Source organism: Aotus nancymaae, unplaced genomic scaffold, assembly GCF_030222135.1.
Source record: "Aotus nancymaae isolate 86718 unplaced genomic scaffold, 86718_ANA_hifiasm-v0.15.2.pri h1tg000059l, whole genome shotgun sequence".
NCBI lineage: Eukaryota > Metazoa > Chordata > Mammalia > Primates > Aotidae > Aotus > Aotus nancymaae.
In genome coordinates this window covers 60828774-60853439 of record NW_026988473.1, presented here as the reverse complement: position 1 = coordinate 60853439, position 24666 = coordinate 60828774, and the positions used below count along the sequence as shown (strand labels likewise).

Sequence of the window (24666 nt, the reverse complement as noted above, 5' to 3'; positions counted from 1 at the left end):
GTGGACGGGTGTGCATGTACACACACACCACACACAAAATGTTCAAATAATCCCTGTGAGGTGGGTATTACTCTTTTAACTTTACTGATGAGGAAATTAAAGCTTGGTGAGATACTGAAAACAGTATCAGCTTACCTATGTTTTACAGCTTCAATGAGGTATGACCGACATACATTAAAAGTACATATTGAAAGTGTCTATCTGATCCGTACATCTGTATATACCCAGGAAACTACCACCACAATCAAGATATCTACCACCTCCAAAACCTCAATTTGCATTTTTTAGAATGCTACATAAATGGAATCAGACCATATATACCTCCGATTGTATGGCTTCTTTCATTTGACATAATTCTTTGAGATTCATTCATGTTATTATGTTATCAATAGTTCATTTCCTTTTTTTGCTGAGTAGGTACTCCATTGTATGGTCACAGCACAATTTATTTCTCTGTCCAAATGCAGGTTTCTAGTTTTTGACTATTACAAATAAAGCAGCTATGAACATTCACAAAGAACATTTGTATAGACATATGCTTTCATTTTTCTTGGGTAAACAGCTAGAAGAATGACTGGGTTGTATGGCAGGTGAATATTTAATTTTTCAAGATACTGCTACACTGTACTACTAAGTGACTACCATTTTACGTTCCCACTAGGCATGTATAAGTGTTCCAGATGTTTCACATCTTCATCAGCACTTGGTTTGAAGTCAGTCTTTTTCATTTTAGCTGTTTTAGTAGGTGTGTAGTGGTATTCATTGTGGTTTTAATTTGCATTTCCCTAATGACTAATGTTTCTGAGCATCTTTTCACAGTTATTTACTATTCATACCTCTTCTTTGATACATTGTTGTTTGCCTTCTTCTTATTCAGTTGTAAGAATTCTTTCTATATTTTACATGTAGATCCTTTGTTGGATATATATTTTGCCAGTAGTTTCTCCAAGTCTGTGGCTTTTCTTTCATTTTCTGAATACTATCTTTTGAAGAACAAAAGTTTGAAATTTTGATGAAGTTCAATTTGTCAATTTTTTGTCTATAGTTTGTGATTTTTACTAATAAATCTTTGCTGAACCAAAAAATCTATTTTCTTTTAGAAGTTTTATAATCTTAGTTTTTACATTTAGAGATATAATTTACATTTAGAAACAGAATTCACTTCTATTAAATTTTTATGTTGGTGTGAGGCTGAAGTTCATTTTTTTTGGTCCTAAGGATATTCATTTATTCCAGCACAATTTGTTGAAAAGATTATCTTTTCTCCACTGAATTACTTTGACATATTTATTGAAAATCGGCCAGTATAAGTGTGTGGGTCAATTTTTGGATGTTCTATTGATTTATGTGTCATTTTTACCAGCAACGCAACATTGTCTTGGTAGCAGCATATAAATCAAGTCTTGGAAGTAATGCAACTTTGTCCATTTTCAAAAACTGTTTTGGCTATTCGCAGTCTTTTGAATCTCCATGTTAATATCAGAATCAGTTTTTCCATTTTTACCAAAAAGCCTGCAGAACCTACAAATCAGTTTTGGAGTACAGGCGTCTTAACAATATTGAATTTTCTAATCCATTAAGTGGTATATCTGTCCATTTACCTAGCTCTTCAATTTCTCTCAACAAAAAAAAATTGTAGTTTTCAATGTATAAATCTTACATATTTTGTTAAATTTAATCCTTAAACATATAATGTATTTTAATGTTATCGTAAATTGTACTTTACAAAATTTTACTAATAGTTCACTGCTAGAACACAGAAATATGATTTTGAATACTGACTAGAATCCTGTAACTCTGCTAAATTTCACTTATTGCTTCTAACATTTTTTTTTAATACATGTCCTGTGATATTTTCTTTACATGATCATGTAATTTGCAAGTAAAATGTTAGGTAATAGAAGTAATTATAGTATATATCCTAGTTTTAATCTTGATTTTTAAAGGGATTTAAAAAACCATGTCATGACTAGTGTTTTATATGCTATAGAATTTATAGGTTAAGAAAGTTCTCTTTTATTACTAGTTTGTAAAGGGTTTTGTTTTGTTTTATAACATAAATAGGTGTTGAATTTTACAGAAAGCTTTAGTCTAAATCTTGGTATCATGTAATTTTTCTCTTTTTAATTTTTAATTTAAATTTTCTAAAGACTGGTCTGCCTCTGTCCTTTATTTTTAAAATATGGTAAATGGCAATAATAAATTTTTTCAAAATTTTCTAACTTAACTATAAGTATTTGCATGTAAGTGAACGTAAAAGGTGATTAGTTTAAAAATGATCAGGAAAGCACAAACCTGGCAACGTATGGAAAAGGCATTATTACCACTGTTTGATGAAGGTTCTCAAGAGAAGATGAGCTTAAAAGAGTCACAGTCTGGCTTCAGCTTTTCAGAGGGTTTATCATAGCCCCCATTTGGGGAAGGCAAGAATGAGTCTCAAGAAACACAGGCCTCAACACAGTGAAGGCTTCTGGCAGTGTAGCCTAGGTACTAAAATATGACAGGAATATGACCAGTTGGGGTAAAGTGCTATCTGTTTTCTGCTTCTAAACTTACTTACCATGGCCAATCTTCAGCTCTCAGGAGCAGTTCAAAGCAAAATTCTTCTGTGGGGGTGAAATGAATGTCTTTGGTTATCCAGGTAGCAGGGCACGAAGGAGAGAGCAAGAATATCAGCACATGGTGCATGCAAGGCTAAGCACAGATAAGATTCTGGGGACTTACTACCCATATAGTATCAGGCGTAAGAGTGTAGAATACAGAAAGCATTCAACATATGTCCCTCTGTATCTCTCTCTCTCTATCACACTGATTTGTTCTAGACTGGCTGCCTGTCTAGCACACAGCTATCATCTGAGAAATCCCTTTCTGTCACCTACACCTTAGGAACTGCCTTCACCTCTCTCTTCATTAGATCTCCTGTCTTGTATCCCATGCACTCGTCCTTTTTGAAGTACTCTCATTTTGGTGTAACACATGTTTCAATAGGTTCTTGAGCAATATTTAATGGGATGTAGGTTTTTTTTTGAGATCTTGAATGTATGAAAAAATATTTTTCTCTGTATTTTACTGATAGTTTGGCTGCCTGTAGAATTCTAGGTTAGAAATAATTTTCCTTTAGAAATTTGAAGGCACTGGTCTCCTAGTTCCAATGTTGCTTTGGCAAGCCCAAAGCCATTCTGATTCCTGATCCTTTGTATATATTCCTGCCTCTCAACTTACATACTTCTGGAATCTTTCCTTTTTCTAGGACTCTGAAACTGGCATGGGTCTATTTCCATTCATTGTGCTGTGTATCCAGTGGACTCTTTCAGTCTAATAATGCATGCCCATCAATTATAGAATGTTTTCTTGAATTATTTTGGTAATTGCCTCCCTTCCATTTTCTCTGTTCTCTGCCGCTGTCTCCTTTTTTACATTGGTTCTTCTATACTGGCTCAACATTATCTATTCAGTAATATTCTTATTGAGTCTATTATATTTTCCATTTCTTTCGCTTTTATTTTTGCCCTATACTGAGAGTGACTTACTTAACTGTATCTTTTAAACACTTCAATTCAGGTTTTCATTTTATAATATTTTTTATTTTTAAAAAAATTAGAAACTCTTGCTTTGTTGCCCATGCTAGAGTGTAGTGGTGTGATCATAGCTCACTGTAGCCGCAAACTCCAGGGCTCAAGTAATCCTCTCACCTCAACCTCTTGAGTAGTTAGGACTACAAGAGTGTGCCACCATGCCAAACTAATTATTATTATTTTTGGCAGAGACGGGGTCTCACAATGTTGCCTGCTGGGTCAAACTCCTGGCCTCAAATGATCCTCCCACCTTGGCCTCCCAAAGTGCTGGAATTATAGGCATGAGCTACTACACTTGGCTCATATTTTTAATTTTTAAGACTTTAAAAATTATCTGAATGTTCATTTTGAAAAATACCATCCTATTTTTGACTTATAGGTACAGTATATCTCTAGGAATATTAATAAATTAATGATATTTATTGTTTGGAAGCTTTCGTCTTCCTGCATAAGTTGGCTCCTCCTTCCCTTATTATATGTTTTGGCCTCTGCCTTTCATATTGGATTCATTTATCATGTGTGACACTGTCTCCTCACTTTTAATCATCTGAAAAGGGAGACTAAAAAGGTGACCATAAAAGCCCTAAGCATATGGTTGAGGTCTCTGGACTAGTAACCTTCACTGTAGGGCTATTTTGCTGGGACAGTTGTTGGGGGAATCCCCAATATCAGTGTTTTTAGGTCTTTTAGGCTGACCACATTCCATAAAAGTTCTTTTTTTTTGTGCCCAGAGTTCTTTGCAGTCAGCATTCAGAATGTATAACCCCACTCAGTTTCCCTGATTTCAGTATGTTATTCACATGCTCAATTATGCCTGGCAAAATTTAGTGTAGATACATTGTTTACCCTTTCCTGGGGATAAACCTTCAGACTTCTGTAATTACTCAGTGCTATGAAATAGATAAGGGGATATGGGTATCTAATAGCTTTTAACCAATTCTCCTTATTTTAGATCTCTCTTCTATCTCCTTTTCCAAACTGCCTGTTACTGCTAATGCCTAATACTTGAGAAAATCCTGTGATATAAACTGAAGGTTCCTGGCTCAGAATTTGGCTTTCTTGGGACTGTTAAGGCAGTTAGCAGTAGTCCATCTACATTCCAGCTTCTAACATTTTATTGAGTCTTCTCCTTGTGGGCTTATGTCTTTTAAGTAAATTCCTTTGTCGTAGTTTTAGTGGAGTTTCAGAAGCGAGCAAAATTAGTAAGTGATCTTTAGTAGTATGTTTCTGTTTTATCTTTCATTAATTTCTGCCCTTTATTTCCATTCTTCATTTCTCTTCAGGTTTACTCTATGGATCTGTTTTCTAATTCTTAGAAAATTTTTTTTAAAAGGGGTGATGCTAATCTTCTTTGTATTGTTCCAGTTTTAGTACATGTGCCACCAAAAAGTGAGCTTTGTTTTTTAATTCCTGAAATTGAATGTTTAGTTCATTATTTTTCAGCCTATTTCTAATGTAAACATCTAATATTACAAATTTCCCTCAAAGAATCACTTCAACTATATTGTACTTAGAAGGGAATCATAATTAAAATTCTAAAAATCTAAGTATTTTTAAATTTCCATTATGGTTTCTTTTTTTAATCATGAGTATTTAGACATGTGATTTTAGGTTTCTAAAAATGTGGGCCATTTTGACTAATTCTGTTTTGTTTAAACTAGTTACACTGTAGTCAGAGAACATCTGTGCATGATACCAGTTCTTTTTTTTGAGACTGAGTCTTACTCTGTCACCCAGGTTGGAGTGCAGTGGTGCAGTCTCAGCTCACTGTAACCTCCGCCTCCGGGGTTCAAGCAATTCTCCTGCCTCAGCCTCCAGAGTAGCTGGGATTACAGGTGCACACCACCATGCCCACCACCATGCCCAGCTAATTTTTGTATTTTTAGTAGAGATAGAGATTCACTCTGTTGGCCAGGCTGATCGCGAACTCCTGACCTCAAGTGATCCACCCACCTCGGCCTCCCAAAGTGCTGGGATTACAGCCATGAGCCACTTTGTCTGGCCAATGATACCAATTCTTTAAAGCAGGGGTCCCCAACCCCAGGGCCATGGACCAGTACTGGTCTGTGGCCTGTTAGGAACCAGGGTGCACTGAAGGTGAATGATGGGCGATGAGCATTACTGCCTGAGCTCTGCCTCCTGTCAGATCAGTGGTGACATTAGGTTCTCACAGGAGCACAAACCTTATTGTGAACTGTGCATGCAAGAGATCTAGGTTGTACACTCCTTATAAGAATCTAATACCTGATGATCTGTCACTGTCTCCCATCACCCTCAGATAGGACTGTTTCGTTGCAGGAAAACAAGCTCAGGACTCCCACTGATTCTACGTTATGCTGAGTTGTATAATTATTTCATTATATATTACGATGTAATAATAACAGAAATAAAGTGCACAATAAATGTAATGCTCTTGAATCATCCTGAAACCACCTCCACACCCCAAACCATGGAAAAATGGTCTTTAATGAAACCGGTCCCTGGTGCCAAAGTGGTTGGGGACTATTGCTTTAAATTTTGTCAAGCCTCGCTCTAAAGCTAATATCGAGTAGAATTAATAATTATTCTATGCATGCTTGAGAAAGTTGTACATATTTTAAATATTAAGAAGAGTATGAGATCATTTTGTTATTGTGCTTCTCAAATTTTATCTATATCAATATTTGTTTTTTTTGGTCTAAGTTACTCTGTTGAAGTAACTCGGTATGATGAGCATTATCTATTTATCTTTGTAAATTCTGTCAATTATTGCTTAAAATTTTCCATAAAAGTTTAGAATTGCCATTTCTTTCTGGCAAATTGAATTTTATTACTAATCTAGTGAACACATTTGTTTTAAATAATACCTTAACTTTTTGTGGGTTATTAAAAGTTCTAGTCCAACTTTCTTTTGGATTCAGTTTTTAGAATTTTATTTACTCCTCCATGTTTTTGAAAGATGTTGTAAAGTCAATTACCATTTTTAATGGTTACCAAAAATGCATATGTAAACATGAAAAGTAATCATTGTATATATTCTCTTCCCAAATAACAAGTTTCTTACCTTAGAAACTATGTAACTTTGATTATCCCCTTCCATCGTACGCTTTATTTTGTCCACTATTTTAGTTCAATTTTAGATATTTTTATTCTCTCAAATGACACATTATTTTAAGCAGTCACAATATTTTGTTCAGATATTACCATTGGTTTATCTTTTTTTCTCCTTTATTGTTCTTTCTTGCATCTCAGCTCTTCTGCCTAAAGAATATCTCTTAAAAAGTCTTTGAGTGAGGTATATTAGCAAACTCCATTTTTGTTTTTCTCAAATTGTTTTCACCTTACCCTTGTTCTTAAAGGGTATCTGGTACAGAATTCTAAGCTGATGGTTGATTTCTCTCAGTACTTTAAAGGTAACAGTCCATATGTGTTTTGGCTTCCATGGTTGCTGTTGGTAAGTCTGCAGATTAACTCTTACTGCTTTGTTGGTAGTGTATGTGTGTGTGTGTGTGTGTTTAATCTCTGAATGCTCTTAAGATCTTTGTCTTTGGATTTCAGCAATTTCAGTGTGTTTTTTCTACAGGTATCAATCAAGATTCAATTGTAGATAACAGTAACAACTAGATTGTAAACAGAAAAGAATTTAATGCTTTCAATTTGAACAGAAATGCTGAATGAGCAAGATATAGGCTTTTCAGGAATGACTGATGAACACTAACACAGAAAAATCTTGCCAAAGGAACTTTTTTCTTTGTCACAATTAGGAAGCTAGAGCATTGGGAAGCCTGTGGACCAACTTCTGCACCCAGCATCATACTACCTTAGTATAATTCACAGATCAGGAAGCTGCCATCAGACCTGTTTGTACCAGTCATGATGCACACCCTAGATCCACACCAGTAAATGGATGTGTTACATACTACCACCTCTCTTCCCTCACTTAACTGGTTCTGAATTCAAGCCTCATGTCCCATTTTTGCTATTATCTCATTTTGGAAACAAAATTAAATATTATTTCTCTATAATGTTATCTAGCTTATTTCTTTAGGTCATCTTCCAGTTCCCTAATTCTTTCTTAAGTTTTTTGTTTCAACTATTTATTTATTTATTTATTTATTTATTTTTGAGACAGAGTCTCACTCTGTCACCCAGGCTGGAATGCAGTGGTGTGATGTCAGCTGACTGCAACCTTCACCTCCTGGGCTCAAGTGATTCTCCTGCCTCAGCCTCTCAAGTAGCTGGGATTACAGGTGGCCACTATCATGCCAGGCTAATTTTTGTATTTTTAGTAGAGATAGGGTTTCACGATGTTGGCCAGGCTGGTCTCGAACTCCTGACCTCAGATGATCTGCCCATCTCGGCCTCCGAAAGTGCTGGGATTACAGTTGTGAGCCACGGTGCCTTGTGGGTCAAGATGGCCAGGGGGAGACCTATGATAACTGGATCTAAATAATTATAAGCTTGTTTGGCTCAGAGTACACTGAAGTTTATACACGGAACTAAACTACATTATTGGTGCAGTTAATTAGAAATCAAGCGGCAACAGGAGGCCTAAGGTGAAGACTATCCAAGAGCGCAGTAACACCGGGGAATACCTCGGGGTGGTTGCAGAGCGGGGAATTCTGCTCTGGTCCCCTGAATGCCTCTCAACATAGAGACTGCATGAAGGCCTTGTAAAGAGGGCTTAGGCAAAGATCTCTGAGAAGAGAGGTGACCTTTGCTCACAAGATCCAGGAGGGTCTTTGCAGATGGGAGCCGGCAAGGAGGAAAAAAGCCTTGCAGGGCAGAGATCACGGAACACCTCAGGCTCTGCATAGGTTCTCAGAATATGGAGTGATTTTAATTACTCTATGTCATCAATGCTTAGGAGATAAAAGCCCCTTGATGCACTGGGTATGGTCAGACCTGGTGGCTCCTAATCCGGTATACTTCTGATGCAGCTGCACCCTGATAACAATCTGTGATAAACTCAGAGCACTAGTTTAGCATGTCTTAGAAGGATCTCAAGTGCTCCCCCCTACCCCATCTTACCTACCCCTTCACCCTCCCCCTTCCATACCCATAAGATCAATGAGATCATGCACACAATAAAAGTGTTTGGAGCCCAGAGCTCGGGGCCAACAGGTTCCCACGCTTGTGTTGGTCCCCTGGACCCAGGCTGTAACTTCTACTCTTGTGTCTCTGTCATTATTTCCTTTTCTCAATCCCTCATCACTGCTGGGACTAAGGGCACCCACTTACAGGGTTGGGGCTGGTACCCAACAGTGACTGGCCTTTTTTTTTTTTTTTGATGGAGTCTCCCCAGATGGTGAGAAATTAATCTTTCCCCTCTCAGATAAAGCTGTGGCCTAGTAAGGATTGGGAGCTCCCATCTCAGCCCAGCAGTTAATGAAGAGCCTCTTCTCCCACTGGCTTGCCAACAGAAGCCAAGGAGGAGTACCTGGCAGTAATGAGGTGGTGCTCAGGGACCTGCGGGACTACAATAAAAAGTCCAAGTGTCTTGTTATTAGTCTTGTTATTAGTGTCCCCCAGAAGGGGAGGAGAAAGAGAGCAGGGCTGAAAAGTATTTGATAAAATAATGGCAAAAAAGCTTCTAAATTTGTTAAAAAACAAAACAAAAACAAACTCAACAATTCCCAAACTAAAAGCAATAAACACACAAATTCATGATGCCGATCCAACCTCAAAACATAATTTTTTAAGTTTTTTTTTTTTTTTTCTCAAGAGACAGGGTCTTGCTCTGTTGCCCAGGCTGGAGTGCAGTGGCACAATCTTAGCTCACTGCAGCTTCAAACTCCTGTGCTCAAGCAATCCTCCTGCCTCAATCTCCCAAGCAGCTGGGACTACAGGTATGTATCACAATGCCTGGGTAATTTTTATTTTAGTTTTTAGAGGTAGGGTATCTCTATGATGCCCAGGCTGGTCTCAAACTCCTGACCTTAAGCGATCTTCCCACCTCAACCTCCCAAGTGTCTGGGATTATAGGCATGAGCCCGCTCAAACATGTTAAACCCAAAGAAATTCACATTAAGACAAACTATAGCTGAACTTATAAAAACTAAAGACAAAGGAGAGACAAACAACATCTTACCTATGGGGGAAAACAATTCAAATGATAAAGCATTTTTCATTAAAAAGAAATGTGTCAGAAGAAACCAAACTTACTGAAACCCTGGTCTCAGGCTTCTAGCCTCCAGAACTGTGAGAAAATAAGTTTGCTGTTTAAGCCACCCAGTCAAATGGTATTTTATTATATATAGCAGCCCTATCAAACTAGTATAGAGGGCAAATTCCACAACCTAATAAAAAACATAGAGCTAACATTTAACTTAACGATGAAAGGTTTAATGCTTTTCCCCTAAAATTGGGAACAAGGCAAGAAGATCTGCTGTCACCACTCTTATTCAACATAGTCTTGGAAGTTCTAGTCAGGGCAATAAGGCAAAAAGGTATTAAAAAGTACACATATCAGGAAGGAGGATATAAACCATTTCTATTTGCACCAAATCTTAAAAACAAATCTACAGGGCCGGGCACAGTGGCTCACACCTGTAATCCCAGCACTTTGGGAGACTGAGGCAGGCAGATCACGAGGTCAGAAGTTCGAGACCATCCTGGCCAACATGGTGAAACCTCATTTCTACTAAAAATACGAAAACTAACCAGGTGTGATGCGGGCACCTGTAATGCCAGCTACTTGTGAGGCTAAGGCAGGAGAATCACTTGAACCCTGGAGGCAGAGGTTGCAGTGAGCTGAGATTGTGTCACTGCACTCCATCCCAGGTGACAGTGAGAGACCCCGTCTCAAAAAAAACAAAAACAAAAACAAAAAACACCCCCCAAAAATAAAAAAAAATAAAAAAATAAAAATCTACCAAAAAAGCTCTTTTAGAACTGCCTTCAGCAAGGTGGCAGAATAAAAGATAATCAGGGTGAGGTACGGTGGCTCACGCCTGTAATCCCAGCACTTTGGGAGGCCCAGGTGGGTGGACCACCTGAGGTCAGCAGTTCAGGACCAGCCTGGCCAACATGGTGAAACCCTGTCTCTACTAAAAATACAAAATTAGCCAAGTGTGGTGGTGGGTGCCTGTTGTCCCAGCTACTTGGGAGGCTGAGGCAGAAGAATTGCTTGAACCCAGGAAGTGGAGGTTGCAGTGAGCTGAGATTGCACCACTGCACTCCAGCCTGGGCGACAGAGCAAGACTTCATCTCAAAAACAAAAACAAAACAAAACAAAAAAGATAATCAATTGTATATCTGTATAATAGCAATGAACATGTGGACAATAAAATTTTAAAATATATCACTTACAATTGCTTAAAAAAATTAAAAACTACAAATTAAAGATCTAAATAAATCAAGAGACATACTGTGTTCATGGACTGGAAGACTCAATATTGTAAAGATGTCAACTCTCTGCAAATTGATACGCATATTTAATATAATTCCTAAAATCTCAACAAGATTTTAAATTTAGACAATATTATTCTAAACTTTATATGGAAAGGCAAAGGAACCTGAAAAACTAGAGCAATTTTGAAAAAGAAGAATGAAGTGGGAGGAATCAGTCTGTATGATTTGAAGACTTATTATACGGCCACAGTAATCAAGACTTTGAGGTATTGGTGGAGGGGGAGACACCTCAATCAATGGAACATAACTGAGATCCCTAAAACAGACCCACACAAATATACCCAAATAATTTTTGTCAAAAGTGCAAAAGCAATTCAATGGAGAAAGGACAGTCTTTTAAACTAATGGATCTTAGAACAGTTGGACATCCACATGTAAAAAATAGAACCTCACCCTAGGCCTCACACCTTATACAAAATAAACTGAAAATAAATCACAGACTTAAATGTAAAATCAAAACTATACAATCTTTTAGAAAAAAACATAGGAATAAATCTTTGGGATCTATAGGTAGATATAGAGTTCTTAGACTTGACACCAAAAACACAATCCATAAAAGGAAAATTGTAAATTTGACCTCATTGAAATTAAATTGCTCATTGAAAGAGAGGATGAAAAGTTATAGATTTGGAGAAAATATTCACAAATCACATATTTAATAAAGAATTAGAATCTCACAACTCAAATGTAAAAATAGAAACTGTCCTTATTATCTCTTATAAAAAAAGAGAAACCAGGTAAAGACATGAGCAAAAATTTTTACCAGGGAGGACACATATACATATGGCAAATAAGCATATGAAGGTATGTTCAACATCATTAGCCACTAGGAAAACGCAAATTTTAAAAAACTTTATATTAGTACACACCTATCAGAATAACTAAAATAAAAAATAGTGACACCATCGAATTCTGGTGAGGATGCAGAGAAACTGAATCACACATATATTGCTAGTAGGAATGTAAAAATGGTAGAGCTACTCTGGAAAACAATTCAGCAGTTTTGAGAAAAACTAAAGATAAATTACTACAAATTGTAGCAATTTCATTCTGGGCATTTATTCCAGAGAAGTGAAAACTTGTGTTCACATAAAAACCTGCATTACTTACAACTGTTCATAGCAGCTTTATTCATGATTGCCCAAAACTGGAAACAATCCAGATGTTACTCAACAGGTGAATGGTTAAACTGTGGTACATCTATACCATGGAATACTACTCAGCAATAGAAAGGAATGAATTATTGACACATTCAACAACTTGGATTATGCCAGACAATTATGCTGAGTTCAAAATGCCAATCACAAGGTTATATATTATATGATTCCATTTGTATAACATTCTTGAAATGACAAAATTAGAAATACAGAACAGATTAAATGATCACCAGGGGTTAAGGACAGGGAGTGAGGAGTGAGGTGGGGCAGGAGGAAAGTAGGTGTGGTTATAAAAGGGCAACACAGTCATCCTTCTGATGATGGAAATGTTTGTATCTTGACTGTATTAATATCAAGTACTGGTTGTGATATTTTACTATAGTTTTGTAAGATGTTACAGATGGAAGAGGCTGGTAAAGGATACATGGGATCTATTTTTTTTTTACAAATGTATGCATTTCTACAATTATCTAGAAACTAAAAGTTTTAATTTAAAAAAAGAACAAAAGAACAAACTCACAAATCATACTACTCATTTATTGAACACCTGTTGTATGGCAAGGCCCTATTTAAGGTAATCTCATGAATGTTATTTATTTGATTTTCATGAACTCCTAAAGATTATGCCCATTTCCCAAACAATCTTTCATGAAATACTAATTTTTTGTAAAATTAATTGCCTTCCTGGAGAGGTATTATGTAAAAGGAATTCCCCAGTCAAGTAGGTTTAAGAAAGACAAAAACAATTTTTTTTAACTGTAGGGTTTTTAAGGTATCTAATATCTAATGAACTTTATAAATATTCAAAATGAGGCAAATTTACAGACATGTCAAATTTACAAAATGTCAAAATTACAGAGAGCTTTCTTTAATTTTCCCACGTCTTTAATTTTGGAACCCTAGTTTTCACATGATGCTTATTAACAATTTGTCTGAAGACCCAGTATTCCTTATAATATAACAATAAATGTTGGCTTATAGTTTTCTACCAACGTCTCTACTGAAGTGAGCTTTTATGTGTTACTTCAATTTAGTCTATAGATTTACTGTCATAGTCTGAATATACTTCAATCATAGTGCAGATGATCCAAACTACTTACCATGTAACAATATAAATAGATCGAAGTACTAATGTAAAGACCAACATTCCATACATGACCTAAATAGGAAAGGAAAATGTGGTTAGTACAATCATTATTCTTTGGTAAAGGAAGTCTATTTTTCCTACCAAAATAGCCTTTCCAATTAAATGTAAATATTTATCCTTCATTACATTTTAAAGAATAGAATTTTAAAAATGTGTTAAATCACTAAGTCATGCTAACTTCTGAGGAAAAGAGCCTGCTTAATTTTATTAAATAACCAATTAAATAACCAATATCAGAAGTCCAATATCAATTTTAACTCTGAATGGATCCATGAAATTTTAAATATTGCTGAAACCTGAACAAATGCTGTAATTTTGCTTCATATTCCCAAGCTCCCCACTTCTCTTTAGCTTTGCTTTCAGCACAAATACAGTATTTTATCTTTCTATATTTTATCTTTCTATATTTAATAGTTTTTTTCAGTCTCCAAACTCTAAAGACTATAAAAATATTATTAGTGTTTTCTCTGCTAAAGCAACTAATAAAAGTTAAATCAGGATAACAACACAGAGAAAGATGGCCTGTAATTTTAGACACAGTTGTTAGGTAAGGCCTCTCTGCTAAGTTAACATTTAAGCAGAGACCTGAATGAATTGAGGATATAAATCATGTAGATAGCTGGGGTACTAGTATCCTAGGCAGTGGAACAGTGAGTGCAAAAGTCCTAAAGTAGAAACATGCTTGTTGTGTTTGAAATATAAAGCAAGACTCAGTGTGACTGGGGAGAATGAGGGAGAGGCAAGTGGAAGGATATCCACCTACCCTCACATGGTTTTTCTTTTTTATAGCAGTTATTACCTTCTAACATGTATGTATACTATATAATATAAATTTACTTGTTATATCTATAGTGTATTGTTTCATATCATTCTATAGCACTGGTTTTTAAAAATCCTTTCTCAATGGACTATAGCAATAGAAATCAAACTTGTCTCTTTCCTTGGCCTTTTACTTACTTCCTCCAGCCCCTAGGTAGCCTTTCAATGAATCTTTCTAAAATGAGAATCTGATTTGGTCATACTGCAGCTTAAGACTCTTTAATGGCTCTTGCCTGCTTATAATTTTAAGCATAGTATAAAGGGCTCCTCATGACCTAACCCCTCACAAGTAATCCAAACCCATCTCCTATATCTAGGGCCAGCCATACCAAATATTTATAGTATACCCATGCTTTTAAAACTTTTCTACAAAAGTACTCCTAATAGCAAAGGAAGGATGACTTATTCCCAATGGACAAAGATGGGAGAGGGACACTGAAAACACAAACTTCTTTGAAGTTTCCTATTTCATCCTATAAATTCATGTGGTCATTGTAGTCAATTCTATAACATATTTATATTTGTTTTAACTTTAAAAAGTTTAATCCCAGCTGGGCATGATGGCACGTGCCTGTAATCCCATCACTTTGGGATGTCAAAGCGGGCAGATCACTTGAGGTCAGAAGTTTGAGACCAGCCTGGCCAACATGGCAAAACCCTGTCTCTACTGAAAATACAAAAATTAGGCCAGGTATGGTGGCTCACACCTGTAATCCCAGCACTTTGGGAGCCTAAGGTGGGTGGATCACTTGAAGTCAGGAGTTCAAGACCAGCCTGGCCAACATAGTGATATTCCATCTCTACTAAAAATATAAAAATTAGTTGGTGTGATGGTGCATGCCTGTAGTCCCAGCTACTTGGGAGGCTGAGGCACAAGAATAACTTGAACCCGGGAGGCAGAGGTTGCAGTGAGCTGAGATCACACCACTGCACTCTAGCCTAGGTGACAGAGTGAGACTCTGCCTCAAAAAAAAAAAAAGTAAAGGTAAACAAGAAGTTTATAAAAAGTATTTATACAAATTTTGATTTTTCTTAGTAAAGGTAAACAAGAAGTTTATAAAAAGTATTTATACAAATTAACTTCATTTATTATTATTTATCATTATTTTAAGACATAGAGTCTCACTATATTGCCTGGGCTGGAGTACAGTGACACAATCATAGTTCAGTACAGCCTCAAACTCTTGGGCTCAAGGGATCCTCCCGCCTCAGCTTCCCGAATAGCTAGGAATACAGGCATGTTCCACCATGCCCAATTAATTTCTTCTTCTTCTTCTTCTTCTTTTTTTTTTTTTGCTATGTTGCCCTCGTTAGTCTTGAACTCCTGGCTTTAAGCATTCTTCCCACCTCAGCCTCCCAAAGCACTATTACAGGCATAAGCACCGTGCCTGGCCAACTTTGTTTTTTATACTGTTAATAAAACTTTCCAAATAAAAGAATAATTACATAATGGCATCATTTCAAGTTACAATAAAAAAGAAAGTGATGTCTTTTCTTTTCTTTTTTTGAGACAGAGTCTCATTCTGTCGCCAAGGCTGGAGTGCAGTGGCGCAATCCCGGCTCACTGCAACCTCCACCTCCTGGGTTCAAGCGATTCTCCTGCCTCAGCCTCCCGAGTAACTGGGATTACAGGCATATGCCACCACACCCAGCTAATTTTTGTATTTTTAGTAAAGACGGGGTTTCACCATGTTGGCCAAGCTGGTCTCGGACTCCTGACCTCAAGTGATCTGCCCGCCTTGGCCTCCCAAAGTGCTAGGATTACAGGTGTGAGCCACTGTGCCCGGCCATGATCATTTCTTTTCTATAGCATTTACTTTAGTTCATCTACCTGCAGCAAGGCATAATAATGTGGTTATAGAATACATTTCAATAGCCAGGTTCCAGTTAGATGATTATTGTATAGCTTGAATTGTAAAAGTTATAAGAACATTAGTAAATGTTTATATAAGCACAAAATACTTTAAAACTCTGGTTCTGCATAGTGTGCTTATTTATTCATTTTTGTTTGCTAGTTTGTTAAAAGGATGGTGAAAAGGAATCAGACAAATTTAGGTTATAATCCTGGCTCTCCCCCTTAATAAGTGTGTCACCCTTGGGCAAATTACTTAATATTTCTGAGTTCATTTTCCTTGAAATGTATATAATAATTCCCAATTAGTAGGACTGTTGGTGAGATTAGAAGTCTGTGTAGTAATGAGCATAGTACCAGGCACACGGCAGCACTCAAAGACCTGTTTCTTTATTTCATTCTGGTTTCATAATGGCATGCACTTAAATCACTATTTCCTACAATAAAGTTTCCTATATCTGTTTCCTTCAAGGTAAATCACCTCCCATGTCAAAAAATGCATTAAAATATATTAGGGGGAAAATATTCAAGAAATTTTCAGTCTGTCTTTTCTAGATGTCATAAAAAGGCTTACGTGTATGTGCATAATGCTTCCTGTTCTTTCTGCTTATAATAGCAATGTTGCATCTGTTGCATTACTGAATACCAACAGCCAGCTGGACCTGTGCATTGGCTATCCCAGGTATATTCCTGTTACCTACACTTGGGTCCTGTAGGCATTTGACTTTGTAACCTCTCTTTTAAACACTGAACTTCCTTAGAACACTACCATTTCATTTAAAAAAATTTTATCTGCGTATCATTTCTTAGACAAGGAAATCACAAAGCAGGCATGTATTATTAAACAATCTAATGTGTAATAATTTACAAAAAATTACCTGATGGAATATCGGCTCTTTTACTTTAAGGTAAACCTGCAAAATATTAGAAAAAACACATGTGAATGAAGTACATTATGAAGGGGGAAAAACCTATTACAACTACTCTGTAAATCCCAAACCTCTCCTGCTTCCCCCATCCTACTTAGATTTGAATCCAGCCATGTAAAAGCAATCAGATCAAGTGGCATGCCACAGTGGGGCTAATATCTATAGGTAGACCTTAGTGCTAGCCCTGCTATGGTCAGTAGAGTGTTTTAGATATGTTGTGGACTACTCCAGACTCTGCATCAGTATCAAGGAGGGATAAGGAAACAGGGATACTCATGAGGAGTGAAGAGGTTATGCTGACAATCCCTATAGCAGATCTGTTCTACAACAGAGAGAACACCAGACTGAGAGACAGAAGTAAATTTCAAACTCTGCAACTTACTTGCTACAAGCCTTCGGCAAGTTATTTAACTAAAAGATTCATTTTTTCTCATCTGGATAATGAAGAATAATAATGGTGAGGAATGATAAGCTAAAATACCTGAAAGTGTCTAGCACACAGTAGGCGCTCAGTAAGTAAAGATATTTAAAACAAATTTATTGTGCTTTCTTATGCTTCCAAAAATCTCTAACTAACCTTTCTAGATGTATTCACAGTTACACAGACCCTGGTTGTAGGTTCCAATGTCATGTGGATGATTAAGCTCAATGCCTACTCAAGATTAAACATGCATGCATTGCCCTGCAGGGACACAATTTTTAAATGATATGGTACAGGGGAATCAAAATTCAAGTCATAACCCTGCTATGACTCTCATCACTTGCAAGACAAAGTTTACATTTCTTAGCCTAACATTCAAATCCTTCCATGACTCCTGCCTTTCTGTTTGGTCTCACTACTGTTTTCTTGTCTCCTCCTCATCCAAGACTCCAGAAAGTACTGTGCTTCCTCAAATGTGCTAGTTTCAGGCTTCCATATCTTTAAACATGCTGCTCTCCACTTTGTTCAGAAATCCTCTTCTACTCATTACTCATCTTTTAGGATTAAACTAAAACCATACCTCCTTCTTGAAGCCTTTTCTGATCCTTTCTCTATACAGCAGAAGCCATTCACCCTCCTTTCTACCATTACTCTTCATGTATAAACTTTGTGGCATTTAATAGTTTGTTTCTCTCCCTACAGGACTATATCTTTGATAGTAAGTACTGGATTGAGAGATTTCTACATCCTCATTTAATATGGCAATTTCATAAAATTTTATATAATTTTATTATTTGGCTACAAAATTTCTTACTTCTGGAGGAAGTTTCTACCATCAGTACAAAATAAACAAAAATCCAGATTATTTCCTTTAAACACTATGAGCTTTAAAAGTATGATGTGCATGAGACATTATATATCTGTAACTCTAAACCCAGTAAGGGAGAATGCTTTTAATCTCTGAAATTTCTTATTTCAAAATTTCCATTCATATAGGTAATGCTATCAGATTCCCATTGTTACCAATAAAAGAAATGCAAAAGGGCATGCCTCTTAAAGACATTTTTTTAAGGCAAACAATTATGGAGTCCTTAGTATGTGTTAGGTATTAATTTTCACAATTAACATAAGATATATACTATTATTTTCTTCATTTAACAGATGAAGGAAACTAAGGCTGAGAGAGATTAAGTAATTTGCAAGGTCTCAAAGTTTCTAATTAACCTGGATCCAAACTGAGATCTGATTTCAAAGTCTGTCTCTGCCACCAATTCTCTATATAAACGACTGGCCAGGCAAGTCACTGACAATCTCTGGACTTGATTCTCTTCTTTCATAACAAGACTTCATTTCACCTCTGAAATTCTACAATTCTTTAATGATTAGCCAATATGTAGTTGATATGGTTTGACTGTGTGCCGACCCAAAATCTCATCTGAATTGTAATCTGAATTGTAATCCCCACGTGTTGGGGAAGGGACTTTGTGGGAGGTGAATATATCATGGGGGTGGTTCCCCCATGCTGTTCTCATCATAGTGAGTGAGTTCTCATGAGATCTGATGGTTTTATAAGGAGTTTCTTCCCCCTTCACTCTGCACTTCTCTCTCCTGCCACTATGTGAAGGACATGTTTGCTTCACCTTCTATGATGACTGTAAGTTTCCTGAGGCCTCTCCAGCCATGCGGAACTGAGTCAATTAAACTTCCTTCTTCCTTCCTTTATAAATTACCCAGTCTTGGTTTTTTTTTTTTTTTTTTGAGACGGAGTCTCCTTCTTTTACCCAGGCTGGAGTGCAGTGGTGTGACCTCGACTCACTGCAATCTCTGCCTCCCAGTTTCAAGCGATTCTCCTGCCTCAGCCTCCTGAGTAGCTGGGATTACAGGCATGTGCCACCCCTCCTGGCTAATTTATATATATATATATATTTTTTTTTAGTAGAGACGGGCTTTCATCATGTTGGTCAGGCTGGTCTTGAACTCCTGATCTCACAATCCGCCCACCTCAATCTCCCAAAGTGCTAGGATTACAGGCGTGAGCCACTGCGCCTGGCCTTGGATATTTCTTTACAGCAGCATGAGAATGGACTAATACAGTAGTTTAGGCAAAGTAATGTGGAAACAAGTAAATAGTGTATATGTATGTGCTCTTTCAACCTCCTATTGAACATCTCAAATAACTGAAATCTAGCTTCTGCCTCCATCAATTTACTACTGACAGCATCCTCATTAAGGTTACCTGGTCTTCTAACTGAAAATCTCTATTAGCGTTCAATCTTCATTGTATTCATCCTTTCAGAGGCAACTATTCTTCCATTTTTCACTTCTAGAAATCTTTGTACTCCATGACATCAGGTTTTCCTAGCTTTCTTACATACCTGATTACTTGTTCTCAGTCTCTTTTGCTAGCTCCATTTCTTCCACCTAGTCCTCAAATGTAAGCATTTCATTAGGTTGTACTTTTAGTCTTTGTTTTGAGACAGGGTCTCGCTCTGTCACCCAGGCCAGAGTGCAGTGGCACAGTCATGGCTCACTGAAGCCTTGACCTCCTGGGCTCAAGTGATCCTCTCACCTCAGCTTCCTGAGTAGCTGGGACTACAGGTACATGCCACTACATCTGGCTAATTTTTAAAAAAATTTTTTGTAGAGACGAGGTCTCACTATGTTGCTCAGCTGGTCTTGAACTCCTGGGCTCAAGCAATCCTCCCATGTAGGCCTCCCAAAGTGTGGGGATTACAGGTGTGAGCCATTGTGCCTGACCCCTTTAGTCATCTTAATGGTCCATGCTACTTTTTCAGGTCATCTATTCTCATATTTTTAGTACTATCTATACTCCCACAATTCCCAAATCTACATCTTTAGTCCAGCTTAACTGTTAAGCCTCAGATGTCATTAATGTCAGGCTCCTCAATCTTAACACATTTCAAATTGAATTTATCTCTACCCCTACCTCAGGTGCAAGCATACTTATTATCTATCCTGCAGAAGAGGTTCATCCTCCAAGTTTCCTGTTTTGATTAAGGACATGCTATCTATCCTGACAACCAGGTCAGGAGTTATTCTAGACAACTCCTTTTTACTCTACTTTCACCCCATCTACTATAAAGTGGGTCACATGTCCTGCAGTTTGTTATTTATGACAGTTTCTTTTCAACCCCACAGCTATAATTACTTTCACCTGAGTAATATAGGTGTCATTCTAGACAACTCCTTTTTACTCTACTTTCACCCCATCTACTATAAAGTGGGTCACATGTCCTGCAGTTTGTTATTTATGACAGTTTCTTTTCAACCCCACAGCTATATTACTTTCACCTGAGTCTCATATCTTACTAAAGCAAATACAAAAGTCCCTGGGTCTAGTCTCATACTCCTCTAATCCAGCCTCCATAACCAGAGCAATCTTTCTAAAACACGTATCTGAGTATGTTTTTTCTTTAAACCAGTTCATGGCTCCACACTACTTTTTTTTTTTTTTTTTGAGACAGAGTCTTGCTCTGCCGCTCAGGCAGGAGTGCAGTGGCAGAATCTCAGCTCACTGCAGCCTCTGTCTCTTGGGTTTAAGCAATTCTCCCACCTCAGCCTCCTGAGTAGCTGGGATTACAGGGGCGTGCCACCACACCCAGCTAATTTTTCCATTTTTAGTAAAGACAGGTTTCACCATGTTGGCCAGCCTGGTCACAAACTCCTGACCTCAAGTGATCCATCCGCCTTGGCCTGCCAAAGTGCTGGGATTACAGGAGAGAGCCACCGTGCCTAGCAGCTCCACACTACTTTGAGGATAAAAATTTGCTTAAACAAGGCATACAAGCATATTATAATCTGATATTTGTCTAATTCTATAGACTCATTCACTGCTCTTCCATTACCATATGTTCCAGCCATATTAAATCTTGCCCAATTCTACCAGTGGTGATGATTTAATGAGACAATAAAGGTAAAGTATTTAGTTACAATATCTGGCATATAGTAAGTGATTAAAAATGGTAGTTTACTATGTTGTTCCAAAGTTCTCTGCCTACGATTGCCCAGGGGCCTGACGAACTCCTAATCATCAGTTGAATTCTAGTTCAAGTGCCTCCTCTCAGAAGCTTTCCTTGACACATGCATGCAGCCTTGATTGAACCACCTTTATCTCATCATTGTATGAGTAGTTTTTATCTCTATTATTGTAATTATTATCTTTTGATGCAAATTTTTGTGTACATGCTTAAATTCTCTAATAGAATGAGCTCCTCAGAGAGAAGCAACTGCTTTTTAATGGTCTCTGTATTTCTAGTGCCTGACATGGTAGGTTTTCAACATATGCTTGTTGAAATAAATATTTTCACAATATAAAATGCAATTTACTTGAGGGAAAAAAGCATTAATGTAGGATTAGAAGTGACTAGCTGTCTCAACTTATTAGGGAAAAGTTAACCATTAAAATAGTCACATTACGACCAATGGAGCTGAGCCAATCTCTCATTTTTAACAAATAGATGTGTCCATCTATGAGAAAAGTTAATATTCCCCTATTGCTAGTAAATATTTGCTTTTTTGCTTTCTCTCTTTAAAAACTAAACAGATTTTTAAAAGTTATTTCAATTACAGTGAGAAATAACATTTGAACAGGGAACAAGGGAGCAATATTTGTCAGTGCAATATTCTAGTTTTGTATAGAAAGATTTCCGTTTGACATCATGAAGCAAATACTGAAAGTAAAATATGCCAAACTCCATAAATGGCAAATTTACATGCTTAATCTGTTAGAAACAAAATATGACTTACTGTGGTTACTATTAAACTGAATAGAACTAAGGTAAAAAGCAGATGGTAGTTTACTGAGTTCTTGATCTTGAAACATTCAAACCTTGAAAAAAAGAGAGAAAGAAACTTTTTAAAGAATATATAAGTAGGAACATAAATAGAATGCTGCTTTACCACTTGCCTGTATCTCTTGATCGAGTGATACCAATCATTTCTTTCCACTCATATTCTTTCTTTCCACTTAGATTCTTAGAAAACCTGTACTGCCTATTATCCTCTAAGAAACTGGAAGGACTAGGAGTAGACACATGACTTAAACTGGGACAATGAAAGGCTCTCACCTGAAAGTCTGGAGTTTGGGAGCTAAGACTGAATCAATTCAGTGTAGAGAGTCAGCTGGGCACAGTGGCCCATGCCTGTAATCCTAGCACTTTGGGAGGCCAATGCAGAAGGATCACTTGAGCGCAAGAGTTCGAGACCAGCCTGGGCAACAAAGTGAGACCCTGTGTCTACAAAAAATAAAATAATTAGTGGGCATGGTGATGCATGCTTCTAGTCCCAGCTACTTGGGAGGCTGAGGTGGGAGGAGAGTTTGAGCCTGGGAGATAGAGGCTCCTGCCTGGATGACAAAGCAAGACCCAGTCTCCAAAAAGAAAAACACTATAGAGAGTCAAAGTCATATGAACTCAAGGTCTGAGGCTGATATTGAATGAACAAGTAGATGAATAAGCAGAAGTAATTTGCAGGGAAAGAAAAATATAGCAGATACAAAGACGTGAAGCCACGTGGAGAGGAAGGAATGGCAAAAAGAGGAGGGAAGAACCTGCCCTTCCAGTTCTAGTAAGGTGGGGCTGTACTTCCTGCTATTGGGTTCCATATAATTTCTTCATATCCTTACAGTAAATAAACAATCTCTCATAATTCAAGCTAGTTTGAATAGGTTTCTATATCTTGGAACTAATGATTCCTAAGAAACATTATTGTAGAAAATACCAATCTATTATAATTGTCTCTTTCCTTATCAGTCTCCCCAACTAGCCTGTGAATTCCTTGTGTGTAGGAATAAATCTTATTTTTTTCATATATCTAGCACAAAGATAGTGCTTGATACATAGGAGTTATCTGGTAAATAAGGAAATATGAACAAACAATTGGCCATCAGTGAGTATCCAATCCAACGTTTGAGTACTATGGTATAGGCAGGAAGAGTGTTCTCTCAATTTACTAATTGGCTGTGGGAATTGGACCAACTCTTATTTTCTTATTTGTAAGGAAAGGTTGTTAGAACAGGCATTTTCTAAGATCTCTTTTACTTTTAAATTTTGTGACTTGGACAATGATAAAAATATTAGGTGAAATATTAGTTTTTACTTTAAACTCTATTATTCCAAATTCTTAAGCAAGTTATGTGTTAAGAAACCAAAGGTCTTTAGGAGGCCTGGCTTGTATTTATTACCATGGTTATTTCACTTTATTACATATAGTTATTTTCTTATCTGTCCCCTTTCTCAGACAATGAGTTCCTTGACTCTGTATCTACAGAGACTAGGATCATGCCTAAAATAAAAAAGGTTTTCCATTACATGTTTCACAAATGAACAAGCATAAGCACACAGAAGGCAAGACAGATTTAAAAATCATTAGATGGCTTCGCATATTTGATATGTTCAAAGAATATCCTAAGGAATCAACAGAAAGATGAATAAATTAGCAAGGTCATGGGATAAGAGGTCAATACACAAAAATCACTTGTATTTCTAAATGCTGGCTACAAACAACTGGAAAATAAACCTTTTAAAAAGCAATACTATAGTAGAGTGTGGTGGCTCACGCCTGTAATTCCAGCACTTTGGGAGGCCGAGGTGGGCAGATTGCTTGAGGCCAGGAGTTTGAGACCAGCCTGGGCAACATGGCGAAATCTTGTTTCTACAAAAGTTCAGAAATTAGCTGGGCATGGTGGAGTGCATCTGTAGTCCCAGCTATTTAGGAGGCTGAGGTAGGAGGACAGCTTGAGCTTGGGATGAGGAGGTTGTAGTGAGCCAAGATGGTGCCAATGCACTCTACCCTGGGTGAGAGCTAGACCCCATGTCAAAGGAAAAAAAAGCAATACTATTGAAAATAGTATCCTAATCATGAAAAACATAGGGTTAAATTTAACAAAGATCTATTAACTGAATCACAAAACATCACTGAGAAAAATTAAAACTAAATAAATGGAGAAATATACCACATTCATGGTTTGGAAGACTTAGTATTTTACGCTATTAACTGTCCTCAAACTGGTCTATAGAGTCAATGAAATTACAATCAACCTTCCAGCAGGCTATTTTGTAGAAATTGACAAGCTGACTCTAAAATTTATGTGGAAATGCAAAGGACCTAAAATTTCTAAATCTATATTGCAAAAGAACAAAATTGGAGGACTTACTCTAACTGACTTCCAGATTTGCAATAAAGCTACAGTAACTAGACAGTATGAGGATACATGTAGTGATCAATAAAATAAAACAGAAAAACAGTATCAAGATAATTTAATGCAGAAAGAATAATATTCTTGAAAGATGGTTCTGGAACAACCAGATACTAGTAAGGAAAACATGATCTTTGACAAAATTAACTCAAAATGGA

The 24666-nt window shown here is 37.0% G+C and overlaps 1 protein-coding gene across 3 annotated transcripts in view; it reads right to left on the bottom strand.

Moving 5' to 3' along the window:
- Positions 1 to 24666, bottom strand: part of ACER3 (alkaline ceramidase 3) — a 170971-nt gene that overhangs the window by 18611 nt on the left and 127694 nt on the right. For all 3 annotated transcript variants that reach the window (XR_010338372.1, XM_012469609.2, XM_064365316.1), the window contains 3 exons: positions 22060 to 22141; positions 16821 to 16856; positions 13225 to 13283 (listed from right to left, as the gene is read on the bottom strand). Coding sequence is in view for 2 of the 3 variants with exons in the window: in XM_012469609.2 (XP_012325032.1) it covers positions 13225 to 13283; positions 16821 to 16856; positions 22060 to 22141 (177 nt within the window). In the remaining variant the exon portion in view is untranslated. The remainder of the gene's footprint in view (positions 1 to 13224; positions 13284 to 16820; positions 16857 to 22059; positions 22142 to 24666) is intronic.